General features: G+C 41.9%; 1 protein-coding gene across 2 annotated transcripts in view; it reads left to right on the top strand.

Moving 5' to 3' along the window:
• Window positions 1–3,716: 3,716 nt before the first annotated feature.
• LOC106577131 (putative E3 ubiquitin-protein ligase HECTD2) overlaps window positions 3,717–27,409 on the top strand; it is a 45,161-nt gene continuing 21,468 nt past the window's right edge. For both annotated transcript variants that reach the window (XM_014154887.3, XM_045700955.2), the window contains exons 1-16: window positions 3,717–4,422; window positions 9,093–9,222; window positions 10,389–10,527; window positions 10,925–11,027; window positions 13,097–13,186; window positions 13,353–13,417; window positions 13,701–13,746; window positions 15,641–15,750; window positions 16,062–16,210; window positions 16,525–16,648; window positions 17,331–17,427; window positions 17,574–17,681; window positions 19,588–19,720; window positions 20,414–20,502; window positions 25,566–25,724; window positions 27,243–27,317. In XM_014154887.3, the coding sequence (XP_014010362.3) occupies window positions 4,345–4,422; window positions 9,093–9,222; window positions 10,389–10,527; window positions 10,925–11,027; window positions 13,097–13,186; window positions 13,353–13,417; window positions 13,701–13,746; window positions 15,641–15,750; window positions 16,062–16,210; window positions 16,525–16,648; window positions 17,331–17,427; window positions 17,574–17,681; window positions 19,588–19,720; window positions 20,414–20,502; window positions 25,566–25,724; window positions 27,243–27,317 (1,695 nt within the window). In that variant the 5' untranslated portion in view covers window positions 3,717–4,344. The remainder of the gene's footprint in view (window positions 4,423–9,092; window positions 9,223–10,388; window positions 10,528–10,924; window positions 11,028–13,096; window positions 13,187–13,352; window positions 13,418–13,700; window positions 13,747–15,640; window positions 15,751–16,061; window positions 16,211–16,524; window positions 16,649–17,330; window positions 17,428–17,573; window positions 17,682–19,587; window positions 19,721–20,413; window positions 20,503–25,565; window positions 25,725–27,242; window positions 27,318–27,409) is intronic.

The following is a 27,409-nucleotide window of genomic DNA, read 5'->3' as shown; positions in this document are numbered from 1 at the left end:
TCTGAATCCAAGGAAGTGCTCCTGAGGCAATTTATCACAAATTGGCTCTACCCGCGGTCTCCACGACACTAGAGAGAAAACAAAAATGGTCACTGAAACCTATAAGGGGATATGTGGTCCTACCAACTGAAGTGGCTATCCTTACCAAATCAATGTAACAGCACCTAAAACCGCAGTGATTAGGAAATAGGTACAAACAAATGGCTTTGTAGGCCAACATCCAGGGGACAAAAGCTGCTTCCCTTCCAGAATCCACCAAAACAAAACCCCTGAAGCCTACACAATTAAGGAAAACCCCTGAAAAAATGAATGCTCCCAAACTTTGGCTTTAACGAAGACTGCCAAACAAATAGCACCACATTGCACTTAAAGAACTGTAGCAACACAGCTGAACCCAATCTAGCACCAATTACTACCCCTACACAGTGCTCCAAGCGAACCATGCACAAAACAGGGAGTCCAAACCAAATGCCAACCAAACAAAACAAAATAGCCAATTTTACAAATAATATACTACTAAAACTGCCATATAAGCAAAATCTCCAATTGGTCGAGCCCCCACTGTGTTACGACATGACTCATAGTTCATAACAAAGGGAGATTGCGCATGCTTTAAATGTAAAAAGGAATATATTTATTAAACTAAATATAAAAATGTAACATAAGAGGTGGACAACTGTAGGACCAGTAGTATGTGGCTGAGTGGAGCAGGTGGTAAGAAGTAAAAAAAATAAAAAAAAATAACAACTGCTGGAAGCCAGCCTGCCAGTCAGGGAAGAGAGAGAACGTTGGCTGATGTAGTCACCCTTTATAGCCTGCAGACCAAGCCTGCCCAGGTGTGCCACATCAGCTGACGATCCTCCCAGCTCTGCCCACTGGGCTCCTGCAACAAGTGGACTACCAAACAGGAGATCACAGCAGACATACGGGGAGGGACATCACAGTAGTGAGTGTTGCAACCAAGGACAGATGTTTACACGCTTCAGCACTCGGCAGTCCCGTTCTGTGAGCTTGTGTGGCCTACCACTTGGTGCCTGAGCTGTTGTTGCTCCTAGATGTTTCTACTTCACAATAACTCACTTACAGTTGATCAGGGCAGCTCTAGCAGGGCAGAAATTTGACAAACTGACTTGTTGGAAAGGTGGCATCCTATGATGGTGCCACGTTGAAAGTCAATGAGCTCTTCAGTAAGGCCATTCTACTGCCAATGTTTGTCTATGGTGTTTGCATGGCAGTGTGGTATGGCTGAAATGAACGAATCTACTAATTTGCTTTTGTATATACTGTATATTGTAGATAGATAGATGATAGATAGATAGATCTTTCTCTGGAACAGGGGTGTCAAACATATACCATTATAACACATTTTTAGTGCGCCAATGGGCTAAGACCAAATGTGACCCCGGGGAAAAATGAGTTTGACACCCCTGCTATAGAATATGACAGTAGCCTAATCAATATTGGTGAGTTTAATTACAGGATAAGGATTTTGCTGTTATAATGGTGTGTGGTACTTGTTGCCAAATAATGACATTAACATACAGTGAACAAAATGTAAACGCAACAAGTATAGTGTTGATCCCACGTTTCATGAGCTGAAATAAAAGATTCCAGAAATGTTCCATGCGCACAAAAAGCTTATTTATCTCAAATTTGTTTACATCCCTGTTAGTGAGCATTTCTCCTCTGCCAAGATAATCCATCAACCTGACAAATGTGGCATATCAAGAAGCTGATTAAATAGCATGATCATTACACAGGTGCACCTTGTGCTGGGGACAATAAAATGCCACTCTAAAATGTGCAGTTTTGTCACAACACAATGTCACAGATGTCTCAAGTTTTGAGGGAGGGTGCAATTGGCATGCTGACTGCAGGAGTGTCCACCAGAGCTGTTGCCAAATAATTAAATGTTAATTTCTCTTCCATAAGCTGCCTTCAACGTCATTTTAGAGAATTTGGTGGGAACGTCCTCACAACTGCAGACCACGTGCCCAAGACCTCCACATCCGGCTTCTTCACCTGTGGGATCCGGATCGTCTGAGACCAGCCACCCGGACAGCTGATGAAACTCTGGGTTTGCATAACTGAAGAATATATGCACAAGCTGTCAGAAACCGTCTCAGGGAAGCTAACCTGGGTGCTCGTTGTCCTCGCCAGAGTATTGGCCTGACTGCAGTTCGGTGTCGTAACCGACTTCAGTGGGTAAATGTTCCCTTCGATAAACCACTGGCACAAGGGAGAAGTGTGCTCTTCAACTGTACCGGGCAGATGGCAGAATGATGTTGTGTGGGTGAGCGGTTTGCTGATGTCAATGTTGTGAACAGAGTGCCCCATGGTGGCGGTGGGGTTATGGTATGGGCAGGCATAAGATACGCACAATGAACACAATTGCATTTTATCTATGGCAATTTGAATGCACAGAGATACCGTGACGAGATCCTGAAGCTCAATGTCGTGCCATTCATCTGCCACCATCACCTCATACAAGCATTTCGCTACACTCGCAATAACATCATGTGAATGTGACCAATACATTTTTATTTGATTTGATGTTTCAGCATGATAATGCACAGCCCCATGTCGCAAGGATCTGTACACAGTTCTTTGAAGCTGAAAATGTCCCAGTTCTTCCATGGCCTACCATGGTCACCAGACATGTCACCCATTTATTTTACCATGTCAATATCTATTTGTTGTCAATATTTTGTTGTCAAACTGGTGGCAGTTGCAAAACAAGTAAATAGTTGGACGAGTTGCAGAGGTAACTGAAAATAATACTTGTTAATTAGATGCTTTTTTCATTAATTAGGCTGTTTTCTCTTGAACCATAGGGTCTGTCTACTAGAAACTCATAGACTATATGAACACAGATATAAAAACATGAATACTATAAATGAACACAATTTTTAAAAGTTATTCAAGTATAAATTACCAAAGTTACAATAGATTGCCATAGATTTTCTGTTAATTACTGACGATTCCAGTAACTTTGGTAAATTATCGGTTGCTTTGCAACCCTAACCGTGAACAAAGAGGTTGTGAGTTCAAATCCCAGGTGTGGGGGAGAACGTTTCTTTGGGACCATCAGGCGAAGTCCTGACAACTGATACACAGAAATGTTCCTGCAACATTCCCATGAAAGTGTCTAGAACATCAATATCTTATATTATAAGAACATTGCAACCATGTTCTGTGTATGTTGAGTGTGATGTTAATCTCTTGTGGACAGATTCCAGTGTAAACAAGAAGTGACAACTTTCATGAGAATTTTACTTATGGGTAACAAAGATTAGTGTGATGTTGATGGTATGTCCTCCTAACCCACAGAAAACTGGAAACACAAATGTTCTTGCAACTTTACCATGAAACTTGCCTAGAACATTGATATATTAATATTCTGAGAAGATGGCAACCATTTTCTGTGAATGTTTGGTGGGCTGTTGATGGAATGTTCTCCTAACCCACAGAAAACTGGAAAAATGTATGTTCTTGCCATGTTCCCATGACACGTGTCTTCAACAATATCTTAATATCTGACAAATTGGTAACCACGTTCTGGGTAAGTTCTATTTTAAGGGAATGGTCTCTTGGAAACAATCCTTGCACGTCACAGGAACATTCCTATGAAAACGTTAGTTAATGACCTAATGAGACTCTTAAGGGAACACTTTACTAAAGTTGTGGAAACGTTTGTTGTTAGCTGGGTAGGGGAGTTCTGCAAACTGCTGCGAAACTGGCATATTCAGGACTTCCCAGAGCGCCACGAATTAAATATCCCATTAATAGGGTATGACTTTTAGGGCGCAAATATCTAGGTTATTTCTCTAATTATGGATGTTAGTTAAATTGCCCCGATGACGCAGGATGTCTCATCTTGGAGACTGCCTCCGTTTCCAAGCTCGTTTCCATGCACCGCCTTCTAACAACATGGCGCCAGTTTACAGCGGTGCTGCCTTCCAAAGAGATGCTAAAAAACGCACCGTAAGAGGAAAATATGATTATTGAAAGTAACAGGTAACTACAAAAAGTATAACGGTACCGTAGTTCTTATAAATAATGCTCTCTTATAAATAATGCTCTTTTCATGCAAAATTCTGGAATTTGCGTGCAGCAACAGTTTGTTAGTGACAGGTTGCGCATGAGCCCACCTGCCAGAGAAACTGTGACGACGGTGGACCAATATGAATCTCCTGAACCTGACAATATAGTGGACGATATCCTTTGATAGAGACCTGCAATATTATGTCTATTCTTCGACAGCGAGGTAACGCGTAAACGTCTCCGTAGACTCATTGTAGTGCAATAAATAACTGTCTCTTAAAAAAAAAAGCTCACACTATAATGAATGAAGAGAATTATGCGCAATCGGAGGTGGAAAGGGAAAAGCTCCCTCCAATATGCCATACGTCACCAACTATGGTAAGTGCAAAATTGTTTACATTCAATCAGAAAATGCTTACAACTTGTTGCTGTAAAATATAGTTAATTATTTGAGCTCTTTTCTGTAATGTTTTTTTCTTACACAATATTTCCTTTATTCAACTTCATCCTAAAGACATTCCTGAACTGGCCCAGTCAATCAATGTGCAGTATTTATTTTGCAGTATGGGCTACTATTATAATTTGTTATTGTAAGCATCCCTACTGTAAATGGCATTATAAACTGGGTGGTTCGAGCCCTGAATGCTGATTGGCTGACAGCGTATTCAGGGGTATGACAAAAAATGTATTTTTACTGCTCTAATTATGTTGGTAACCAGTTTATAATAGTAATAAGGCATCTTGGGGGTTGTGATATATGGCCCATATTCCACGACTAAGGGCTGTGTCCAGGCACTCCGCATTGCGTCGTGAAAAAGAACAGCCCTTAGCCGTGGTATATGGGCCATATACCACACCTCCTCAGGCCTTATTGCTTAATTCTCCTATGGAACAAGACGCTTAGTGAATTAATTCACAAAGTAAGTGGACTCAAGGACTTAAAGTATCAGAATAGGACCTATACCAATAATCCACACAGTTCGGTGAACCAGGATATTTGTCATTGGAAAAAGCATTGACATTTGTTCCCCAACAGTCCCCCTCAAAAGAGGAACATTGGAAGAGTTTTTTTAAAGGGGCAATCTGCAGTTGCTACATCAGTTTTTGGACTTATAAATGAATTGATTCTTGAAGAATATAACTTGTAAATTCCTCATGAGCTTAGTTGAACTGTCATACCCCATCAGAACCCAAAATATAAGCTTGTTTGAATCCAATGTTTGTAAACATTGTAAATGTAAACAAACAAATGCTTAACTATAATTTTTGTATCTTGGATGGTCAGTCCTTGCATCAAAAGCTTTGTCTATGTATTTAAGAGTGGTTAGATTTCTCCAGGCCAATCCCTCAACTTTTTACCGTGCAGAGGCGGGTGGGACCGCTTTGTTATTGTTTTGACTGCGGATTTCCCCTTTAACTATCCAATATGGAACCCATCATTTTTCATACTATTGTAGGCATAATGTCTGGAAATGTCATAATGCTGCTTCTCGCTCTCTTGCTCTCTCTTTCTTTCTCCCCCTCTCTCACCCACCCACACACACACACACATTCCCACCAACACACTCATCACACGGTAGCATCATTGTGGTGATGTAGATAGTAAACGTCCTGGAAGAGCAACATGGGAAGAGATTTAGGAGTGAGGCAGACTTTTCCACAGACACAGACTGTTATTCTCTCATAAAGTGCTGCATTTTGGCACAGCCATGAATAACAGAATAGAAGGATAGGAGTGGTCGAGGAGGGAGGAGAAGAGGAAAGAGGAGAGTGATGTTTTTATCCAGAAGTTAGGGTTGTAATATATAGAACAATTCTGTAATTCAGAGGAGAGGAGCCACACCAAGAATCGCTTAGCCCGTGATACAGTATGTGTTATTGTGTCACATCATCATTTTCAGACGAATCTAGGCCTAATATCTGGAAATGTCGTAATGCTGTTATATCTGTCACACACACACACACACACACACACACACACACACACACACACACAAGTCCAGCCCAGCCTGGCCCTGTGTGTCATTACACATTATGCTGAACACAGCGACTGCCTCGTGTGTCTCGCCTCACTATAAATAACACATTATTCCTGTTTTTCCTCCGTAAACAAAAACATTATTAGATCCTCTGAGTCCGCTTGGGAAAGGAAATGTTTAACTGATTTTTTTAAATACCAAACGCACACTTAAAGCAACACTAATAAAGTTTAAACAAACTAAGCAGTTATTTCGAACGCATGGAAAGTATAACCCAGAAGTTATAGGCATTTCTGGTTATTAATGTTGTTAGGAGAAAAATGTGACCTTATTATGAGCAATGGGTAAACTACAACTCTAAAATCAACTGAAAGGTTGGTGTGTGTCTAATGTATGTGTGGTGTGCATGCGCGTACTGTTCTTCTTTTCTTTAAGAGGGTGTCCCGTGTAGCTCAGTTGGTAGAGCGTGACGCTTACAGTGCCAGGGTTGTGGGTTTGATTCACATGGGGGACCAGTACAAAATAAATAAAGTCTTAACACTAAGTACTGTAAGTCTCTCTGGATAAGAGTGTCTGCTAAATGACTAGAATGTACAAATGTAAATGCATACTTCTTTAAGAGCGTTTTAATATGAGAGATGGAGAGATAATACACACTAGGTGTATCTCTGTGTGGCAGCCTCTTTTTGTATGTTAATGGGGTGTGCTGTTTGGAGATATTGTTCCTGTCTGTGTCTCAGATGAAGAGTTTGTTTGATCTGCCCTTTTGTACACACGAATGTTGAATAGAATCCATTGGATCGAATTAGACAATGGGATAAGGGGGAGGAGATATCTTTTATCCCTCTGAAATTAAGCATCTACCATATTCCACTGAGGTGTATTTTTTTTATAGATGTCAGTTTGATTAGCACAAACTGACATGTTTTTGAAATTGTGCTAAACAATAATTTTTAAAATATGAGACATTGGAGACAATATTACTGTCTGTATCAGAGTAACTCCATGTGGAGTGCTAATGGCATAATCAGGGAAGATCTTTATGGATGTAATTCTAATCTCAGTGATCTCATTAGGATTGTCTGGACTTGAGAAGTCCCTCTCCCTCTCTCTCTCCCTCTCTCCATGTCATCTGTAAGACGTGTTTTCTCCCCCTCCTCTTCGTTCGGTGGAGAGTTTTAAGGTGTCAGGACCTGCTGCTGTGCATATGCTGTTAGTTGGCCCTCCTCTCTCTCAATCTGTCCACTGCACTCAGTTCCTACCTCCCACCCTGTCTGCTCTCTGCTGCTAGGAGACCTCACCTTGCTGTCTGTGCTACCGGAACAGTTGGCTATAGGCATTGGTGAGAGCAGCAGCAAGAAATAGGAAATTGACATCATATATATTTTCTAAACTGGTTGTTGGATTCACCTTGGGTGGAAAAATCACGTGTGCCACTTAACTGAATGAAATAAACGCCAATTATATGATATGGTTTTCTGTCCCTATGATTCATGTTGATTCATGAGTCCAATGTGTGGGCCTAATAGGGTTTCCTCTGGCAAAGGATAAAGTGCAAATCTTTTTTTATTCACAAAATAACGGTAGCAGTAATAGCAGTGGTTAGGATAAATAATGTTGGCAAAAATGGACTTACAAAAACAAACAAATTATGACTAAATAAATAAATAAACTTCTAACAAGAAATTGAGGAGGCGAGGGGTACAACCTAACCACATGGGGACACTCTCCCCAACAGAGTTTACAGAACACTGGCAGAGCCAGGTACAAATACCTTGTGCCACTTCCTGGGCTAAAACATAGCCATAATGAGCAGTGGTGCACAACTGGTTGAAATCAATCATTTAGCCAACACAGTGGCTATAGAAAACTCTAAAAGCAGACTAACTAGTCTATCATGGCATCACATTCATAGGTGTGTGTACACTTACATGTTCGCGTGTCCAATTGGAGCTCTGAGAAGCAGCAACAAACAAGAACACACACAGTAATCAACCTAAATAAATGCACAAACTGAAGGAAAATAACTTCACTTGATTAACAAACATAGGCTAATGACAAGACGGAAGTTTAATAGCAACAGAGCTCATGATTCAGACATTCAATTATTAAGAAAGTGGGGGCAAATCAGACTTAAAGGCCCAGTGCAGTCAAAATCGTTTTTCCTGTGTTTTGTATCATATTGTACAACAGCTGATGACACTAACACTGTAAAAGCGTGACTTTTTTTATCAGTGTTATTTCCTGATATTTGCTGGTTTAAAATACAATTTACACTGGATCTTCTAATCAGCAGGTTTTGCATGGGTGGACATCACCAGGCATTATAAGTTAATAGACCAATAACAAAGAGTTCTAAACCTCTCTACCAATAACAGCTAGTTTTCACTCCCTTAGGCCCCTCACTCAGACTACTACCAAACAGTCCTAGAAAAATGATTGCTTGAGAAAGTGTTTTTTGCTAAAAAGCTATTTTAGTTTCTTTTTGACTATTTTAATGGAACAATATTACAGTAAGGTACCTAGTTACCCAGAAATTATTTCATATTAAAATAAAAATGGCTGTATTGGGCCTTTAATTCAAGTGCACACAATGGAGAGCAGAGCTTGAACTTGAGCACGCCTGTCACCATGACAAAGTCAGGTAGCCTTGTGGTTAGAGCGTTGGACTAGTAACCGAAAGGTTGCAAGATCGAATCCACGAGCTGACAAGGTAAAATCTGTAATTCTGCCCCTGAACAAGGCAGTTAACCCACTGTTCCTAGGCTGTTATTGAAAATAAGAATTTGTTCTTAACTGACTTGCCTAGTTAAATAAAGGTAAAATTAAAAAATCATAATTCTGGAGCAAAGTTAACCTCTAATTCCTATATGAAACATTTCCCAACAGTACAAACTGTAGCAGGAGTTCCATGACTCCATAGCTGTTAAAGTGTAAGACTCAAAGGCCCTTTGAACTCTGAGCCCACTACAAGAACACACAGGCATACATACATACATACATACATAAGACACAACTGTACATTGTTTTCAGTTTTCCTCCCATAATGATGTCATCTTATTGTGACAGGATTTGGGGCGTGGTGCGAAACAGCCCTTTCCCTCCCTCAGCACGTTCATCTCCTCCCTTAACCAGCGGAGGGAGACGGGAGGCCGGTTCAGCGTGGGCACAAACCAGTGTCTACCAGGTGGACGACATGGTGAGTTAACAACACAGGGCAGATTCACACACTGTGGTGGTCTACAAAGACACTGGAGAAACGTAGCCCTCGCGTATCCTACAAGAATCTCTCCTCTTTCCCACCAGATTCCTGATGGGCTTCCCTATACTCACACAGAAGCTGGTCTCTCCACTGGATACAATGATATGTCACTCACCACTGTACAGCAAAGGAGACATTGTTTATTTAGTTAAATGAAAAAATGACAGTATATTAAAGAACAGTTGTCAGGCCTGCAGTGCACACTCTAAATCTATTTAGTCACCGCTGCTACTGATGCCAAAATAATTATGCGAACATCTCTGTCAAATGAAAGCCATATGAAGGCTTATTTTCATGGCGTATACATGTTGGTGGAGAGTAACCGTGCAGCAAGAAAGCATTTCCAAGCATTTGTCATGTCAAATGTAGTTGTTTAGATTCCTTGCCTGATTTATTGTTATGCACAAACTATATGATTGCTCTGCCGTTTATGCAATCAATATGTTCCATCACTTGATATTTGTGTAACCTCACAAAAATGTAAACTCTGCTACCAATGTAAATAAATACATGATATTTGGCAGAGTTTAAGATTTTCTTCTTCTGATCTTCAAATGAGATTTCTATGCATAAAAGGGTTTTGATAGGAAAACAAAAGCATGGGCAACATGAATAGGATGAGATGAGATGGGTCAGCTATCTGAGGTAATGATGGACGTCATCAATTGTCATGACCTGGCAACAGCCATCAGAAATAGTTTAACAACTTCATTGTGTCTTCTTGTGAGAATGCTGTCATTAGTCTGAATACACTGTTTTCTTGGCCTGTTAGGTCCTGAAAAAGATTGGTAGAGACAATAATGTGTCCATACTTAACGGAAAGTCAGTGTTGGTTAACTAAGGTCATGCAGTGAATGTACTATGTGATTACAGACTGATTGGGTTGAGTTTAATTAGTGTTGTTAGTGAAGCCAGTCTGAGCAAGTCGCAATCTAAGGATCTCGCAATCAAAGCCTTGTGAATCATGTCCATTGTGGAAGCTATGTATGTCGTCTTTGCAAGCAGTAAAAAATATATTTACATATCTGCCACAGTACACAATAGTCATGTGTATGATACTCTGTGTAAAGGGAACTAAATATGTGGGTCTTGTAATTTCCCAGGGAGGGAGCTACCTCCTATTTGCAGTGATGTGAGGCAGAAACAGAGGATCTCCATCGACACACTTCCCCCCGAGCTGAAGGCCCCGTTCCCCTCTGAACCTGTCATCCCCCTCCGCACTAAGACCATCAAAGAGTTCCAGTGAGTAACACCACCTCTCCCCATGACCTCCATTTGACCTTGTAACAGTGAGCAGCATTCCTTATGATCGTCACGACTTCCCACTGGCCACAGACGTCATTTCAACGTCTTGTTTTGATTTAAATTTGGTAGTTGTCAACTAACGTAAATTCAACATGAAATAACATCATGTCATTGGATTTAGGTTAAAAGTTGGGTGAATTTTCTTTAAACATTTCCCTTATGTTGATGACTGTTTGCAAATCCAATCAGTTTTCCATGTTGATTCAACATCAACACATTACATTTATTTGTTGAATTGATGTGGAAACAACGTTGATTCAACCAGTTTTTGCTCACTGGGCTATGATTCGCTGTGACAGTGATTTATTGATGGATTCTTTCCTCTGTGTTGCAGGGAAGACATGGAGCGAGCCACAACCTCAGGGGACTGGAGAGATGTGAGGGATTTCTACCTAACCACCTTTGACTCCTTTCTCGAGATCAATGCTGCCTTCAAGGTAATGGCTCAAGCAGGCATTTTGTTATTATGTTGTGAGTTATGCTTTCCCCAAACATACCTTATCAATTTTAGAATATTCTAAACCCTTTGGTTTAGTTCCTCGTATTAAATTATTGATATTTGCAGCACCTCTTTCTCCATTGTGAATTCTCTTAAGGAAAGCATGCAGAGCATGTGTTCTGGAAAGTGTTATTCATGAGGAAACCAACGGTGCATAAGAGAGAAAAGCTGCATTCGGAAAGTACTGACCTTGACTTCTTCCAAATTTTATTACGTTCCAGCCTTATTCTACTTTTTTTTTTTTTTTTTAACTCATCATCAATCTACACACAATACCCCTTAATGACAAAACAAAAGCTGCTTTTTTGCAAATTTATAAAAAAGAAAATCCAGAAATATCATATTTACATAAGAATTCAGACTGTTTACTCAGTACTTTGTTAAAGCACCTTTGGCAGCGATTACAGCCTCGAGTCGTCTTATGTATGACGCTAAAAGCTTGGCACACCTGTATTTTGGGAGTTTCTCCCATTCTTCTCTGAAAATCCTCTCAAGCTCTGTCAGGTTGGATGGGGAGTGTCGCTGCACAGCTATTTTCAGGTCTCTCCAGAGATGTTCGATCGGGTTCAAGTCCAGGCTCTGGCTGGGTCACTCAAGGACATTCAGAGACTGGTCCTGAAACCACTCCTGCGTTGTATTGGCTGTGTGCTTAGGGTCATTGTCCTGTTGGAAGGTGAACCTTCACCCCAGTCTGACGTCCTGAGCGCTCTGGAGCAGGTTTTCATCAATGATCTCTCTGTACTTTGCTCTGTTATTCTTTCCTTCGATCCTGACTAGTCTCACAGTCCCTGCCACTGAAAAACGTCCCCACAGCATGATGCTGCCACCACCATTCTTCACCGTAGGGATGGTGCCAGGTTTCGTCCAGATGTGATGCTTGGCATTCAGGCCAAAGAGTTCAATCTTGGTTTCATCAGACCAGAGAATCTTGTTTCTCATGTCTGAGAGTCCTTTAGGTGTCTTAAGGGCAAACTCCAAGCGGGCTGTCATGTGCCTTTTACTGAGGAGTGGGTTCTGTCTGGCCACTCTACCATAAAGGCCTGATTGGTGGAGTGCTGCAGAGATGGTTGTCCTTCTGGAAGGTTCTCCCATGTCCACAGAGGAACTCTGGAGCTCTGTCAGAGTCACTATCGGGTTCTTGGTCACCTCCCTGACCAAGACCCTTCTCCCCCTGATTGTTCACTTTGGCTGGGTGGCCAGCTCTAGGGAAGAGTCTTTCTTGGTGGTTCCAAACTTCTTCTATTTAAGAATGATGGAGGCCACTGTGTTCTTGGGGACCTTCAATGCTGCAGAAATGTTTTGGTGCCCTTCCTTAGATATGTGCCTGGACACAATCTTGTCTCAGAGCTCTACAGACAATTCCCTCGACCTCATGGCTTGGGTTTTGCTCTGACATGCACTGTCAACTGTGGGACCTTTATATAGACAGGTGTGTGCCTTTCCAAATCATCTCCAATCAGTTGGATTTACCACAGATCGACTCCAATCAAGTTGTAGAAACATCTCAAGGATGATCAATGGCACCTGAGCTCAATTTCGAGTCTCATAGCAAAGGGTGTTTTTAAATTTTTTATATATTGGCAGAAATGTCTACATTCCTGTTTTTGCTTTGTCCTAATGGGGTATTGTTTTTAGATTGATGTGGAGAAAAAAAATCATTTTTAATCCATTTTAGAATGAGGCTGTAATGTAACAAAATGTGGAAAAAGGGAAGGGTCAGAATACTTTCCAAATGCACTTATAAGGTCTGAACCTTGTTTTGTTGGCATCGAGCAAGAATGGTTCAACACACACCACCATTGTTCAACACACACACACACACACACACACACACACACACACACACACACACACACACACACACACTATATGTCCTCACTGCAGACAAGCCCAGGGTTTGGCTGTAGCAAGTACCTGTTGTTTGAGCTGTTGTTAAAAAGGCCTGAAATAAAAACATTTTAACAATGAGAAAAGTACAATTTTCCCCTCCTTTTCCTCCTTTCTTAGAGAGAAGCTAACGCCCCATTTAACACAACCGAGGATTCTGGAGTCAACTCAAAATATTTGAATGCTGTTTATGATGCTTTACTCTGCACAGTAAGTACTGCCAACATGACCTTTCTATGGAAAAGGATATCGTATGACAAAACAAATGAAGTCCTATTCAGATTTTTTACCATGAAAGTGCTTCCTGAAACTAGCAGAATTTGGGTCATATTCATCCGATTTAGAGGTTAACTCATGTTTGTTTGTGTGGTTTTAGCCCCAAGACATCCAGAAATCAGTGTTGAAGGGAATCATTAACAGCCTATTGAGAGAGTGGAAAGGGTGAGTGCTGCTTTCAATTTATACCTCTACTACCATTTACTGTTACTATGCTACCTGTTGTTACGCTGCAGCAACCATTTACCATAAATAGAGCATTGCTTATGAGAACTAAATTACATTCATACAGTTGGGCATCTAATTAAACACAACATTTATTTTCAAATTTGTTGCCACATTGTGCTAATTTGGGGTAGCCTAAATAATGAAATATGATGTCTCATTAGGCTGACTGTATACATTTTGATTTCCTCCTTTCACTGAAAACGATGTGTTGTGTTTTCAGTCCCAGAACGAAAGATGACCTGAGGGCATACTTCATCTTAGTTCAGGTAACATTTACTCCTTAAGCTAACATCTTACTAAATACATGCACCAGTACATTTTGTTTGTAAAAGTTTAATTTTATAATGTATAAATAATGTTTTCTGTTTGATGCTTTGTCTTTTGTGTTCAATTACCTTGTGAAAAAGCTTGGATTGGTGCAAATGCTCAGTAAATCCCCATTTTGTTAAACAGTTAATTTCAGGACAGAAATAAATGGCTATAATGCTCCCGTCATCAGATTTTTGGTTTCCATTAATCCCTGTCATTTCCTGTGGAAAGTGGGTTATTTTGTGCTTTCCAAACCACCACTGCCACAGGCTTAAAGGGACTGTTAGGGTCCCATATCCCCTGCGGTATTCTAGCCTCTGTAGTATTCTAGCCTCTGTAGTATTCTAGCCCCTGTGGTATTCTAGCCCCTGTAGTATTCTAGCCCCTGTAGTATTCTAGCCCCTGTGGTATTCTAGCCCCTGTGGTACTCTAGCCCCTGTAGTACTCTAGCCCCTGTGGTAATCTAGCCCCTGTGGTAATCTAGCCCCTGTAGTACTCTAGCCCCTGTGGTACTCTAGCCCCTGTAGTACTCTAGCTCCTGTGGTACTCTAGCCCCTGTGGTACTCTAGCCCCTGTAGTACTCTAGCCCCTGTGGTACTCTAGCCCCTGTGGTACTCTAGCCCCTGTGGTACTCTAGCCCCTGTGGTACTCTAGCCCCTGTAGTACTCTAGCTCCTGTGGTACTCTAGCTCCTGTAGTACTCTAGCCCCTGTAGTACACTAGCCCCTGTAGTACTCTAGCTCCTGTGGTACTCTAGCCCCTGTAATATTCTATCCCACTGCAGTCGCATGTGAAGTGATACAGAGGCAGCCGTTCTGGCTCATTGGATTCAGTGGCAGGACTTCTTTCTGCTCTCACGTCAGTTTGAAGATAGTTCTGGCTGTAGTGCAGTGAGTCTCTGTTTGTTTTGGTGGTCTAAGTGTCTGTGTTTTTCATAGAGAGACAGTAGTTATTGGTTTTGGTCTGATGTCTAGATGCTTATATCAGATGGTAGTGCGTTTTGCTGGTTCAGTGTGTCTTGTTTCATTGTGTTGTGGCAGTGGATGTTCTTCTATTCCAACAGTACACTGTGTCTCTGTTCTTCTGACACCTGGGCACTTTTTACTGCAGCAGTAGTTCTGTCTGTTGGTCTAATGCCTAGCTGTACAGTACAGTGGCCAGGTTAAGCAAGACAGGCTGGAATCCTTAGGCCTCCTCCCTCTCCATACACCCCATTGACTCCAGTCGTATGTCAGTCCACAGCAGCAGCAACAACTACTCTCTGTGCCCCGAGCTAGCTGTGTGAGTAGAGTCGTTGATTTCACTTCACCTGTGTCACTTCACATAAAATCTAGTAACCCTAGTCCGTCTAGGGAAAATGCTAATGTTGTCATTAATTGAAATACTCTGAGTAAGTCTGTACTTGCTGTAACTAACAGTGTAGGACAATTGTAAACAAGATAGGCTATAGAAATTCTGTTTTGTGTTCAATTTCCTGTATATAAGTGTAGGCCTATTCTCTTGTTACACGTTCGTGTAAAGAATGTGGGTGGATGTTTGACTGGGAGATACACAGCACACGTCTGATCAGCCAGATCCCTGATGTCATGTTCCTTGTTCTCCATGGAGACTGGGTGAGGTCATCCTGGATTGCTGGAATGTCGGTTTCCTGTGTGATACTGTTCTTTCGGAGAGGCTGAATGTTTTATGGTTTTCGCTGAAGTTCAGTGCATAGAAACCGATTAAATAGACTGGACCATAGTCAGCTTTTAAAGCTTTCTCTTGCCTCTCTTTTCTCTGTATTGGTGCAAGGCAATTTTGCAGTACATTCTGAATTTTTTGTACAGATGACATGTGTTTATTTGTTTTCTAGAATCCTCAGTATTCCAGCACCAGTACCTATGTGATCTATGCCCACCTACTGAGACAGATAGCTGCCCTGTCCGAGGCTGACCACCATTTCCTAGTGCACTGGTTTAAAAAGTAAGTGCAGTCTGCAAAGTGTGTCTTAAAGCCTCACCCATGCATGGATTATAAAACATTTATTACTATAAACCATGTGTTTGTTTCACAGTAACACAGCCCGCAGTTATGAATAGGGGTTGAGTAGTGAAGTATTTGATCTTCATAGAGGTGACTAACACCCAGCCTGTATCCAGTTTGAGTAGGCGTTACACAGTCTCTCCCTGCACGCTGTCACACCCAAACACTACCTAAAGTTCACTATGGCCTGTGGTAACCTAAACGTAGTGTGTGTTTGCGTGTAACACTTCCTGTTCCTCGCCCCTCCCCAGACTGTCTCCAAGGCGTTTCAGGCAGCTGGTGGAGCGTTTTCTTCACTTCATCTCCACTCGTCTGTTACCTGCTCCTCCTGATGAACTGCCCCCTCTGACCAGGTGCTCCTGGTGGATCCCTGCTGCCACCAAGGTCCTCGCCCTCTTCAGTAAGTCATGTCCACAACATCAGGAACAGGGTATTTTACCCGGTGTACCCCTGGAGCTGTTCAGTGGATTCTGGGTAACCCCACAGTGCTACAATATGAGCCTTGTGTTATCCAGTATGTGCTGTTAATCCTGATACACATACCAGAGACAAAGTGATAGTGTCATTGTTCAAGGGAGGCTGTAGGTTCAGGTGCTGTCAGGATGGTGTTTTTTCATGCATATAGAATCTCTACCTAGATTCTATCTCGGGTGTAAAGTCTTTTAGACATGTGTAGATAAACTCTAATGCCCTTGTATACCCTGTCCCCACCAGATGCAGCTAACAGCATATCCACGCCTCCTATCATGTCCTTCACGGACTTCTACAACATCACCTTGGACCACATCGACATCATGGAGCAGTACCGCACCTGGCAGAGCCACGGCAACTCCAACAAGTGAGTCCCTAGTTTACAGGATCAACACTCGGATCCCATATTCAGGGTCCAGTGTTTTTCCTGACCAGGACATTTTCTGAGCCCTTCTTATAGGCCATAACTTATTGGTTAAACTTCTTCCAATTCTGAACGTAGTTAGGAAGTCCTGCTGGGAAAATTGTAAACCACAGCATGTCGTTTTCCCATTTCCCATATCAGCCAGTGATTGACAGCACATGGTACTGAGAGCAGAACACACGGTACATTAGATATACTTCTCATAAGCTGCACATGTTTTTCCTTTCTCCCTGTGTGTCCATTCCAAGTTTTTGATGATACAGCTCCCTCTTGTGTGCCATACATCATATGAACAGCTAAAAGTGCGAATGCAGCGCTACTGAAGGATAGCTTTCCCCAGCTCTCCTCTCGCTGTGACAACCCTCAGTGGAACAGCTCTGTGAGTCAGAGCCGAAACTCAAAACAAAGCACATCACGCCTCCATATGGTGTGACCGTCAAGGGACACATATTATGGAGAGAGAAGGATATTGCACAATGATTCCTCTTTCTAAAGATGGAACTGATTGTGGAGCAGTCCAGAGACTGTGGGCTACTCTCTTCCTCTTTACGGAAATCCTCCTGCGTCCATATTTTATCATCTTCTTCCCAAGTGCATTTTCTTCTTCCTATCTTCTCCTCCTCAGGTTCTCTTTCTGCCAGTTCCCATTTATCCTGTCAACGGTGGTGAAGAAAGCCATCATCCAGAGAGACTCAGAACAGCAGATGATAAGCATGGCCAGAGTGAGACACAGCCTATTATCTTCGGTCAACTTTCCTCTATCAACACAGTTGTCCCTGAGCTGTGCATGAACTGAGATGCATATGGTGTACAGTGACCTGCATTCATATTAAAACCTTTTCGTTATGTGTTTTTTCTCTCTCTACAGCAAAGCCTGGTGAACAAGGTCTCTCGCAGGCAGAGAGTGGACATGAACCTGTTGTTCCTCAACATCAACGTACGACGAGCCCAGCTACTCAGCGACTCATTGGATGAGGTAAGACCTAACGCAACAAGCGTTGGGTGTGGTCGAGACGTTGTTAAAACACTGTCCTCAGTAAAAAAAAAATATATATATATCTTTATATATATATCTCTTTATATATCAGTTGAAGTCGGAAGTTTGCATACACTTAGGTTGAAGTCATTAAAACTAATTTTTAATCACTCCACAAATTTCTTGTTAACAAACTATAGTTTTGGCAAGTCGGTTAGGACATCTACTTTGTGCATGACACAAGTAATTTTCCAACAATTGTTTACAGACAGATTATTTCACTTATAATTCACAGTATCACAATTCAGTCAGAAGTTTACATACACTACATTGACTGTGCCTTTAAACAGCTTGGAAAATTCCAGAAAATGATGTCATGGCTTTAGAAGCTTCTTATAGGCTAATTGACATCATTTGAGTCAATTGGAGGTGTACCTGTGGATGTATTTCAAGGCCAACCTTCGAACTCAGTGCCTCTTTGCTTGACATCATGGGAAAATCAAAAGAAATCATCCAGGACCTCAGAAAAAAGCTGTCATACCGCTCAGGTATCTCATCCTAAAGATCAACGTACTTTGGTGCGAAAAGTGCAAATCAATCCCAGAACAACAGCAAAGGACCTTGTGAAGATGCTGGAGGAAACGGGTACAAAAGTATCTATATCCACAGTAAAACGAGTCCTATATCGCCATAACCTGAAAGACCGCTCGGCAAGGAAGAAGCCACTTTTCCAAAACTGCCATACAAAAGCCAGACTACGGTTTGCAACTGCACATGGGGACAAAGATCGTACTTTTTGGAGAAATGTCCTCTGATCCGATGAAACAACAATAGAACTGTTTGGCCATAATTACCATCGTTATGTTTGGAGGAAAAAGGGGGAGGCTTGCAAGCCACAGAACACCATCCCAACCGTGAAGCACAGCATCACGTTGTGGGGATGCATTGCTGCAGGAGGTACTGATGCACTTCACAAAATAGATGGCATCATTAGGAAAGGGAAAATTATGTGGATATATTGAAGCAACATCTCAAGACATCAGTCAGGAAATTAAAGCTTGGTTGCAAATGGGTCTTCCAAATGGACAATGACCCCAAACATACTTCCAAAGTTGTGGCAAAATGCTTAAGGACAACAAAGTCAAGGTATTGGAGTGGCCATCACAAAGCCCTGACTTCAATCTTATAGAGAATTTGTGGGCAGAACTGAAAAAGTGTATGCGAGCAAAGAGGCCTACAATCCTAACTCAGCTACACCATCTCAGTCAGGAGGAATGGGCCAAAATTCACCCAACTTATTGTGGGAAGCTTGTGGAACGCTACCCGAAACATTTGAACCAAGTTAAACAATTTAAAGGCAATGCTACAAAATACTAATTGAGTGTATGTCAACTTCTGACCCACTGGGAATGTGATGGAAGAAATAAAAGCTGAAAAAGATGATTCTCTCTACTATTATTCTGACATTTCACATTCTTAAAATAAAGTGGTGATCCTAACTGACCTAAGACAGGGAATATTTACTAGGGTTAAACTGAGTTTAAATGTATTTGGCTAAGGTGTATGTAAACTTCCGACTTCAACTGTGTGTGTGTGTGTGTGTGTGTGTGTGTGTGTGTGTGTGTGTGTGTGTGTGTGTGTGTGTGTGATATATATATATATATATATATATATACACATTTCCTCTTTATGAAGTTATCTGGTTCTAATGGTGACAGAAACCACATAACACTACAGCACAGAGCCGTTAGTGGACCCATTGCCTCCCCCTCTAAAGCCCATCTGGTATTTTGCTCTGGAGGTTCTGTCACCACGGCTTGATTTGGAAAACTGTCCTGGCCGTAAAACGCAGGGTTTGTTTCTCCCCTACTCCCCTCCCCCTCTACCCCTCCCTCGCCTTGTCCAGCTGAGCAGGAAGAGAGCAGACCTGAAGAAAAAGCTCAAGGTCACTTTCGTAGGAGAGGCGGGGCTCGACATGGGCGGCCTCACCAAGGAGTGGTTCCTGCTGCTGGTTCGACAGATTTTCCACACTGACTATGGTGAGACATGGAATGCAGGACAGAATATATTGGCCTCAATTAGCAACTTTCACATAGAATCCATATATTGCTTAAAACCCATGCAAGATTCATCAAATGTTTCTCCCTCTCATTTGAGATACTGGAAGAAATGGAAAGCAAATCAGCTTTTATTGAAATCTCAGCAGAATTAGAATATTAGCCATAAAGCCATTCTCACACTGCCAATAAAAACCTAATAACTGTGAAACACTGGCGTGAGCTTGTTGCTTTTGGAGTCATTGAGTCTCTCTGTCCTCCAAGCCCAGTTATTCTTTCCATAGATACATTTTCAGAGATGTGGGCTGCTTGCCTAGACTGTATGAAAACTGTGCCCGCTCATTAAAAACGCGAACCAACCCATCTACACTCAAGTTTTTTTTTTCTTGTCAGAAAGTTAATGTTAGCTTTTTGTTTGTCAGCTTTTCATAGCCCAGCTATAAAGGGCACAATAATGTTTCATGTTTGAAGGTCAGAGTTTTCATCTGGTTAAGGAAACTGTTGAATGCACCTGGGAATGTTTTCGGTCAACTTTTAGAATACTACTATATATAATATTATTAGACTAGACATTGAACAGACGTTTGTGTTACATTAGGCCTGTGGAGGGGTTTTCCCAGTCCCATTTATGCTCCTTTCACTGGATTATATATCAAACTTGTTTTGTTTTTTCAGGCATGTTCACCTACTTGAAGGATTCCCGTTGTCATTGGTTCAGCAGCTGGAAATGTGACAACTACTCAGAGTTTCAATTGGTCGGGACTGTATCCTTTCATTCCTAACCCAGGAATTACTGTGTCAACGGTTTCAGATATGCAGCAATCTGCACCACACACACAGATGAGGCAGTGCTGGAAACCCACACTGGAGAAACTGATACTTCATGTATTTGCGATGCTATAAATCAGTCTAACTATTGCAATATATGCTTATTATCTATATTTAATAGGACTTAGATGATATGTTCACTGAATGATGTAAACCCCTTTTGCGAGACAGAATCTTCATGATATAATGTTAAGCATGAGGTTGTTTCCTGCGTTCAATAAGTAAGAGATACGAAAAAGTAACATTTCAAACCACTGAACATAACATTCCTAACACTCCTGAGATAAAGCTGATCTGGACAGCTGGTCTGTCTATATGTTAGGATGCCAGCGGCCACCTAATCATCATATTGACCTAGTAATGCCGTTACATTCATATGTCATGTCAGTGTAAGCCAACGTAATCTGACAACTTGTCCTCACTTAACCCACTGTACATTCCTATTTATCTATGAATGTTAAACCTGTTGTGTTTTAGTTATATATAGTTATACATATTTATTACATATACTTATATTGTAAACAGCCTGGAGTGGGCAATATCCTTTATCTGTAGATAGTCGTCCTTTGTCTCTTAAGCCCTCATGGAGTACTCATGACTTGCAAACTTTGACCTAGAATTGTCCTCTCTTGACTTGATCTACTGGGTTGTAGTGGCTGAAGAAGACACTGTCGATACAGAAATGGAATCCATGGGTGTGGTGGTGTTAGTGCTGTTAGTGTGAGATTTTAGGAAATTAAGCACTTGTTCTCATGCATACCATTTGTATGTCTCTGCATCCAGTTTGAAGGAAGTTGCTAACTAGCGTTGGCGCAATTGCTAACTAGTGTTAGCGCAACTTCCAGTCATTGCGCTAACACGAGTTAGCAATTGCGCCAACGCTAGTTAGCAACTTCCTTCAAACTGGATGCAGAGACATACAAATGGTACCCAGAGTCAGATGAACCATGGATAAGTGGAAAAATCTCACTATCCATTTAATATTTTGTTAACTTTCACCTCAGTAGTTGGAATCATATCAAACATTTTGAGTGAATCTGTCACTGTAAACGTTTGCCCCAGGTGTTGTACAGACTGAACAAAGAAATTGTTAAAAGTAGTGGAAGTAGCTATCCTCGACCAATCTTCCATCAACTTTCAGTTTTATATCTCCCTTAAATGTCCCATGCCTCTTAAACAAATTTGGAAAAAACATAGTTTACAGTCACCTTTCGCCTCATTTATGACGTTAATGAAGAAGTCGGCTTTAGATTTTCTGAGCTCGAGGACGATCTTGTTGAATATCTTTGTCAACATCTAGTCCAATTGTTACTGCTTTCTGTAATGCACCATCTCTGTTTTCATTAACTGCCATTGGGTGTCAATTCATTGAAGTAAATTGCATTAGTGCGTTTTCAAGAGATGGCAATAAAACGTTTTAAAGAAATAGACTGAATACGTTTTCCCTTATGTATGTTTCAAGGGAGTGATGTATTACCACATTGCGAAGTAGATCATATTCAGTTTATTCCTACCTACAGGTGAGCCGGTGCTTGTCAAAGCTCTGTGTTACATAACATTAGTCTGTGGCCTAGCGGGGCTGGGTGCTAGCTAAGTGCTAAATTAGCCAACCTGTTCCCGTAGTCTTGGCAGTCTGTCAGGCGGTCATGGAAAGAACATAGGAAGAAACTTTGAGAGGAACCAGGCTCCAAGGGGTGGCCAGTCCTCTTCTGGCTGTTCCGGGTGGAGATTTAAAGGGATAGTGTGAGATTTCGACAATTAAGCCCTTTTTCTACTTGTCCACAGTCAGATGAACTCATGGATACCATTTGTATGTCTCTGCGTGCAGAATAGGCCAAGAGTTATAGATCTGAGACTACATCTGAGGCCTCTGAATCCCTCTCCTACTCGAGAGCTCAAGGCAGTAAAAGGCAGCCTGTCAAATAAAAGCCAGATGGATGAGGAAGGACCCTCTTATAGCTCACAGACTTTGATACGGATGGTGGATCACAGCCACTTACCTCTGAGATTTGTTTACACTGAAAGTGTATTTCCATGATGTTAGAGTTGTGCTTTGCACGGTGCAGAGACGGTGCACACTGCATGCTGTTCCTACTTTGTGCATGTTGTTTGGAGTTTTTACACTTTGCAGTAGTCTTGTGCTGGAATTGAGCCTGCATATTGCTTTAACTTGCAATGGGATGGATAGAGACACGTGTTGCAAAACGAGACTACAGGGAAAGGTTCAAAGGAAGAGATATTCAGACGGAGGGAGATTTTGACAGAGAGAGATTGTAGAGACAGACATTTGAAGGTCGACAGTTTACATGTTACATTTTAGTCATTTAGCAGACGCTCTTTACCAGAGCAACTGACAATAGTGAGAGCATACATTTGTATACTTTTTTCAAACGGGTCCCTTGTTGCAAACGCCATGCTCTACCAACTGAGCCACATGGGACCACTGACATTACCGCAATGAGCCACACAGTTGTCTTGGCATTACCTCTCTGATTACCGCCCCCTGTCACAGACATAATGTCAAGTAGTCTGTCTGTTAGCGTATCTACAACCAGCTCCTGTATTGATATAGCCTTCCAGGCTACTGTCTCTCAAAGCACAGTATATACAGCTCAGTATGAGCCCTTTAGCCGACCACACTGAACAAAAATATGAACGCAAAAATGTCTAAGATTTTACTGAATTACAGTTCATATAAGGAAATCAGTCAATTGAAATGAATTAATTAGGCCCTAATCTATGGATTGCATGACTGGGAATACAGATATTCATCTGTTGGTCACAGATGAAAAAGCAAAGGTAGCGGCATGGATCAGAAAACCAGTCAGTATCTGGTGTGACTATTTGCCTCATGCAGCGTGACATCTCCTTCGCATAGAGTTGATTGTTGTATGTGGAATGTTGTCCCACTCCTGTTCAATGGCTGTGCGAAGTTGCTGGATATTGGCGGGCACTGGAACACGCTGTCGTACACATCGATCCAGAGCATCCCAAACATGCTCAATGGGTGGCATGTCTGGTGTGTATGCAGGCCATGGAAGAACTGGGACATTTTTATCTTCCAGGAATTGTGTACAGATCCTTGCGACATGGGACTGTGCATTATCATGCTGTAACATGAGGTGATGGCTGCAGATGAATGTCACGACAATGGGCTTCAGGATCTCGTCACGGTATCTCTGTGCTTTCAAATTCCCATCAATAAAATGCAATTGTGTTTGTTGTGCGTAGCTTATGCCTGCCCATACCATAAACCCAGCGCCACCATGTGGCACTCTGTTCACAACGATGACAACAGCAAACCGCTCGCCCACGGTACAGTTGAAACCAGGATTCATCCATGAACTGCACACTTCTCCAGCGTGCCAGTGGCCATCGAAGGTGAACATTTTTCCACCGAAGTCATTTACGACTTTAAACTCCAGTCAGGTCAAGTCCCTGGAGAGGACGACGAGAATGCAGATGAGCTTCCCTGAGACTGTTTCTGACAGTTTGTGCGGAAATTCTTCGGTTGTGCAAACCCACAGTTTAATCAGCTGTCTGGATGACTGGTCTCAGATGATCCCACAGGTGAAGAAACTGGATGTGGAGAGCCTGGGCTGGCGTGGTTACATGTGGTCTACGGTTGTAAGGCCAGTTGGACGTACTGGCCACCCGATACTTGTTTAGTAGAGAAATTAACATTCAATTCTCTGGCAACAGTTCTGGTGGACATTCCTGCAGTCAGCATGCCAATTGCATGCTCCCTCAACTTGAGACATCTGTGGCATTGTGTTGTGTGACAACTGCACATTTTAGTGGCATTTTGTCCCCAGCAGAAGGTTCACCTGTGTAATGATCATGCTGATTAATCAGCATCTTGACATGCCACACCTGTCATGTGGATGGATTATCTTAGCAAAGAAGAAATGCTCACTAACAGGGATGTAAGCAAATCTGTGTACATAATTTGAGAGAAATTAGCTTTTTGTGCATATAGAAGATTTCTGGGATCTTTTATTTCAGCTCATGAAACATGGGGGACCAACATTTTATATTGCGTTTTATATTTTTGTTTAGTATATTAGGTCTTTGCCCTCAAATTCCCCAAAATAACGTTGTGTGAAGCTCCTTCCCTCAGTTTTGCCTAATATTGTACGGTGAGATTTCCAACTGTTGAAGTACTTGGAAAGCCAATGACATTAGAGTTTCAGAGTAGGTGGCGGTGTATTACCTTCACTACGGCAACCCCGTTGAATTTCTCATGGTTCTGTGACTGTGAAAGTGTGTTCACAAAAGTGTGTATGTGTGCATGTCTTAGAGTGTTGTGCGTGTCTGTGCAGTTTGCATACATGTGTGTTTGTGTGGGTACTCTTGAATCCAGGCACCCACTGTACCTGCAGTTAACACATTATAAAGTGATCTTTGTGTGGGCTTTAACTCTGAAATACATCCAGAGTGGCTCCCTCATTTGGAGGCAATATGGAGACTAGGCAACTAGGAACGTGTGTGTGTGTGTGTGTGTGTGTGTGTGTGTGTGTGTGTGTGTGTGTGTGTGTGTGTGTGTGTGTGTGTGTGTGTGTGTGTGTGTGTGTGTGTGTGTGTGTGTGTGTGTGTGTGCATGCGTAGTTAATGGGATAAATGTCCTGTCCACCTGCTGGGTTTTGTGGGGAAGGGGCGGTGGCTGACGTAGTCTGAACACACACAGTAACACAATGTAGTCATTTACTCTGTCCTGGTGTAATTTAGAAACACTCTTCGTGCAGTCTGGTCTCTTCGTGCTTACTGGGCATTAGCCCAAACATTCACAGTTGTATGGTACTGTACGTTATGTTCAAGTTTCCTGTATTATTGTGTTGCGCTAATACATACATTAATGTCACTGAGTCTGTGTATTGTTAGAAGGCTCAGGATAATAGCTTTTTGATATAAGACACTGATCCTGCTTTGGTGAACACTGATCACCTAAAATGGCCTGATCTGTCTGTTAATCAATGTCTGGTCCTTGACTCTGTGCCAGCTCATGGGTCTCGCTGTGTACAACAGCATTGCTCTGGACATCCACTTCCCTCCTTACTGTTACAAGAAGCTCTTGACTCCACCCATTGTGCCATGTGACCAGAATACACCCATCGGCATGGCAACCGCCACCCTGGGCGACCTGCAGCAGGTTATGCCGGTATGTCTTCTTTGATTGGTTCATCTGAAGCACAGCATTTAGAGTAAGAAATGTACTCATTAAGGATAGGTGTCCTCAATAGTAGGTTAGTCAGCCTACAGACCAGTGAGGATCACAATACCCTGTTTAACCAGCTGGGGGAACCACAGTTTAGCTTTTCTTTCTTTACTCCCAAATGTTTTCCTTTGGTCTGGATCCAATCTCTGAAACTCATCTGAATTCATAAAAATGTATCAGTATTGTTCATTCATTTTGTCCAATGTGAAACAACTCAACAGTCTCTTATTCTAAAATGTACACACCCATTGCTGAGATGGTGTTTCTCTGTGTAAGAATTTGCTTTTAATTGTTAAACTGTGCCAGATGTTTGCCTCCTAGTTTCTTGGGGCTTTTTTCATAGTTTCATAAGAGTGGGGTGTTGTTCTCTGCCCTGTCTGTCCTAAAAAACCTTTGTTTTAATAACACTGTGGCTTTGATGAAGCAGGGTGGCTGGCCTGGCATACTCCCAGTGCCACAGTAATGCTGCCCTGGCTCCCTTTGGGGCATGAAAGGCAGGCACAGCCATGCCACTATACCACTGATCAGAGACTGTCAGTTCATCTTATGTAACTGCTTTGCAGCTGGGCTGATTCAAGTAGATGGTTGAAAGTCACTTTGCTGTACAGTCCCATCTGCAAAGGCAATTGACCTTTTGCTAAGCCCCGCCCCCCTTGGTTACTATTGCAATCTCTGACAACAATTTCATGGCAAGCCTATTTCCCCATATGAACCACTGGTGAAATCTCAAACTGTGTTTTTAATAAATAATTAAATTAAACACAGATTACCCCATGCTAATTAGCAAACTCTCGTGTATGTTGTGGTGGACTGTCATTACAATTGCTAAATGGGAACCTGGTAAAATTGTTTGTATTGTGGCTAGCCACTGAATGTCTCTGAATTCACTGTCCATGTGTAGCCAAAGCTACTAACCATTTTTCGAGCCAGCTAGTGCTTTCAAATCGTATCGTGGTGTCGACAGCAGATGAGAGTTGTATTAATAACATGGCTGACTTAGCTAGCTAACATACATTTTTAGAAAACTGGCTAGCTAGCTAGTGTTAGCAAAGTTGGGTAGTCAATGAGAAGCTAGCAAACAATGTAACAAAAGTATAATTTCAGATTTTAAAATACTCCAACAGACTCTGCATTTCAGGAATCACAGTACCCCTGGTGCACTGTTCAATTATCTAACCAATAGTTTTTTGTTGTTGTTAAACTTAGTTTTTCCCACTGCCCTCACTGGCTTACATGTGTTTCACGTGTGTTGAGTGGCTTGCTGAATACAACAGCTGATTAGCTTTAGAACAGAAGCTTGCTAACATAACATGCATATTCATACAGCACACATAGTAATACATGACCCATGTCACGCTGTGTACAACATACAACACAACACATTTGAAACACATTGAAACACAATTCAAAGGAAATAATAAAAGTGTAATTATAAAAGTGACAAAGTATTTGCTATTTCAGGATCTGGCTCATGGGCTTGGAGAGCTGCTCTGCTATGAGGGCAATGTGGAAGAAGACTTCTATCTGACCTTCCAGGTATGGACCTCTCCTATGTATTAACAGTGCAAGGCCAACAGTGCACTATAGAACAGGACACATTGAGCAGGACAAGTTCACCAAATTACCCC

The sequence above is a fragment of the Salmo salar genome, chromosome 18, assembly GCF_965601325.2.
Source record: "Salmo salar chromosome 18, fSalSal1, whole genome shotgun sequence".
In the NCBI taxonomy this organism is placed as follows: Eukaryota; Metazoa; Chordata; class Actinopteri; order Salmoniformes; family Salmonidae; genus Salmo; species Salmo salar.
The sequence above is the reverse complement of the archived record's forward strand: the minus strand, read 5'-3'. Positions and strand labels throughout refer to the sequence as shown.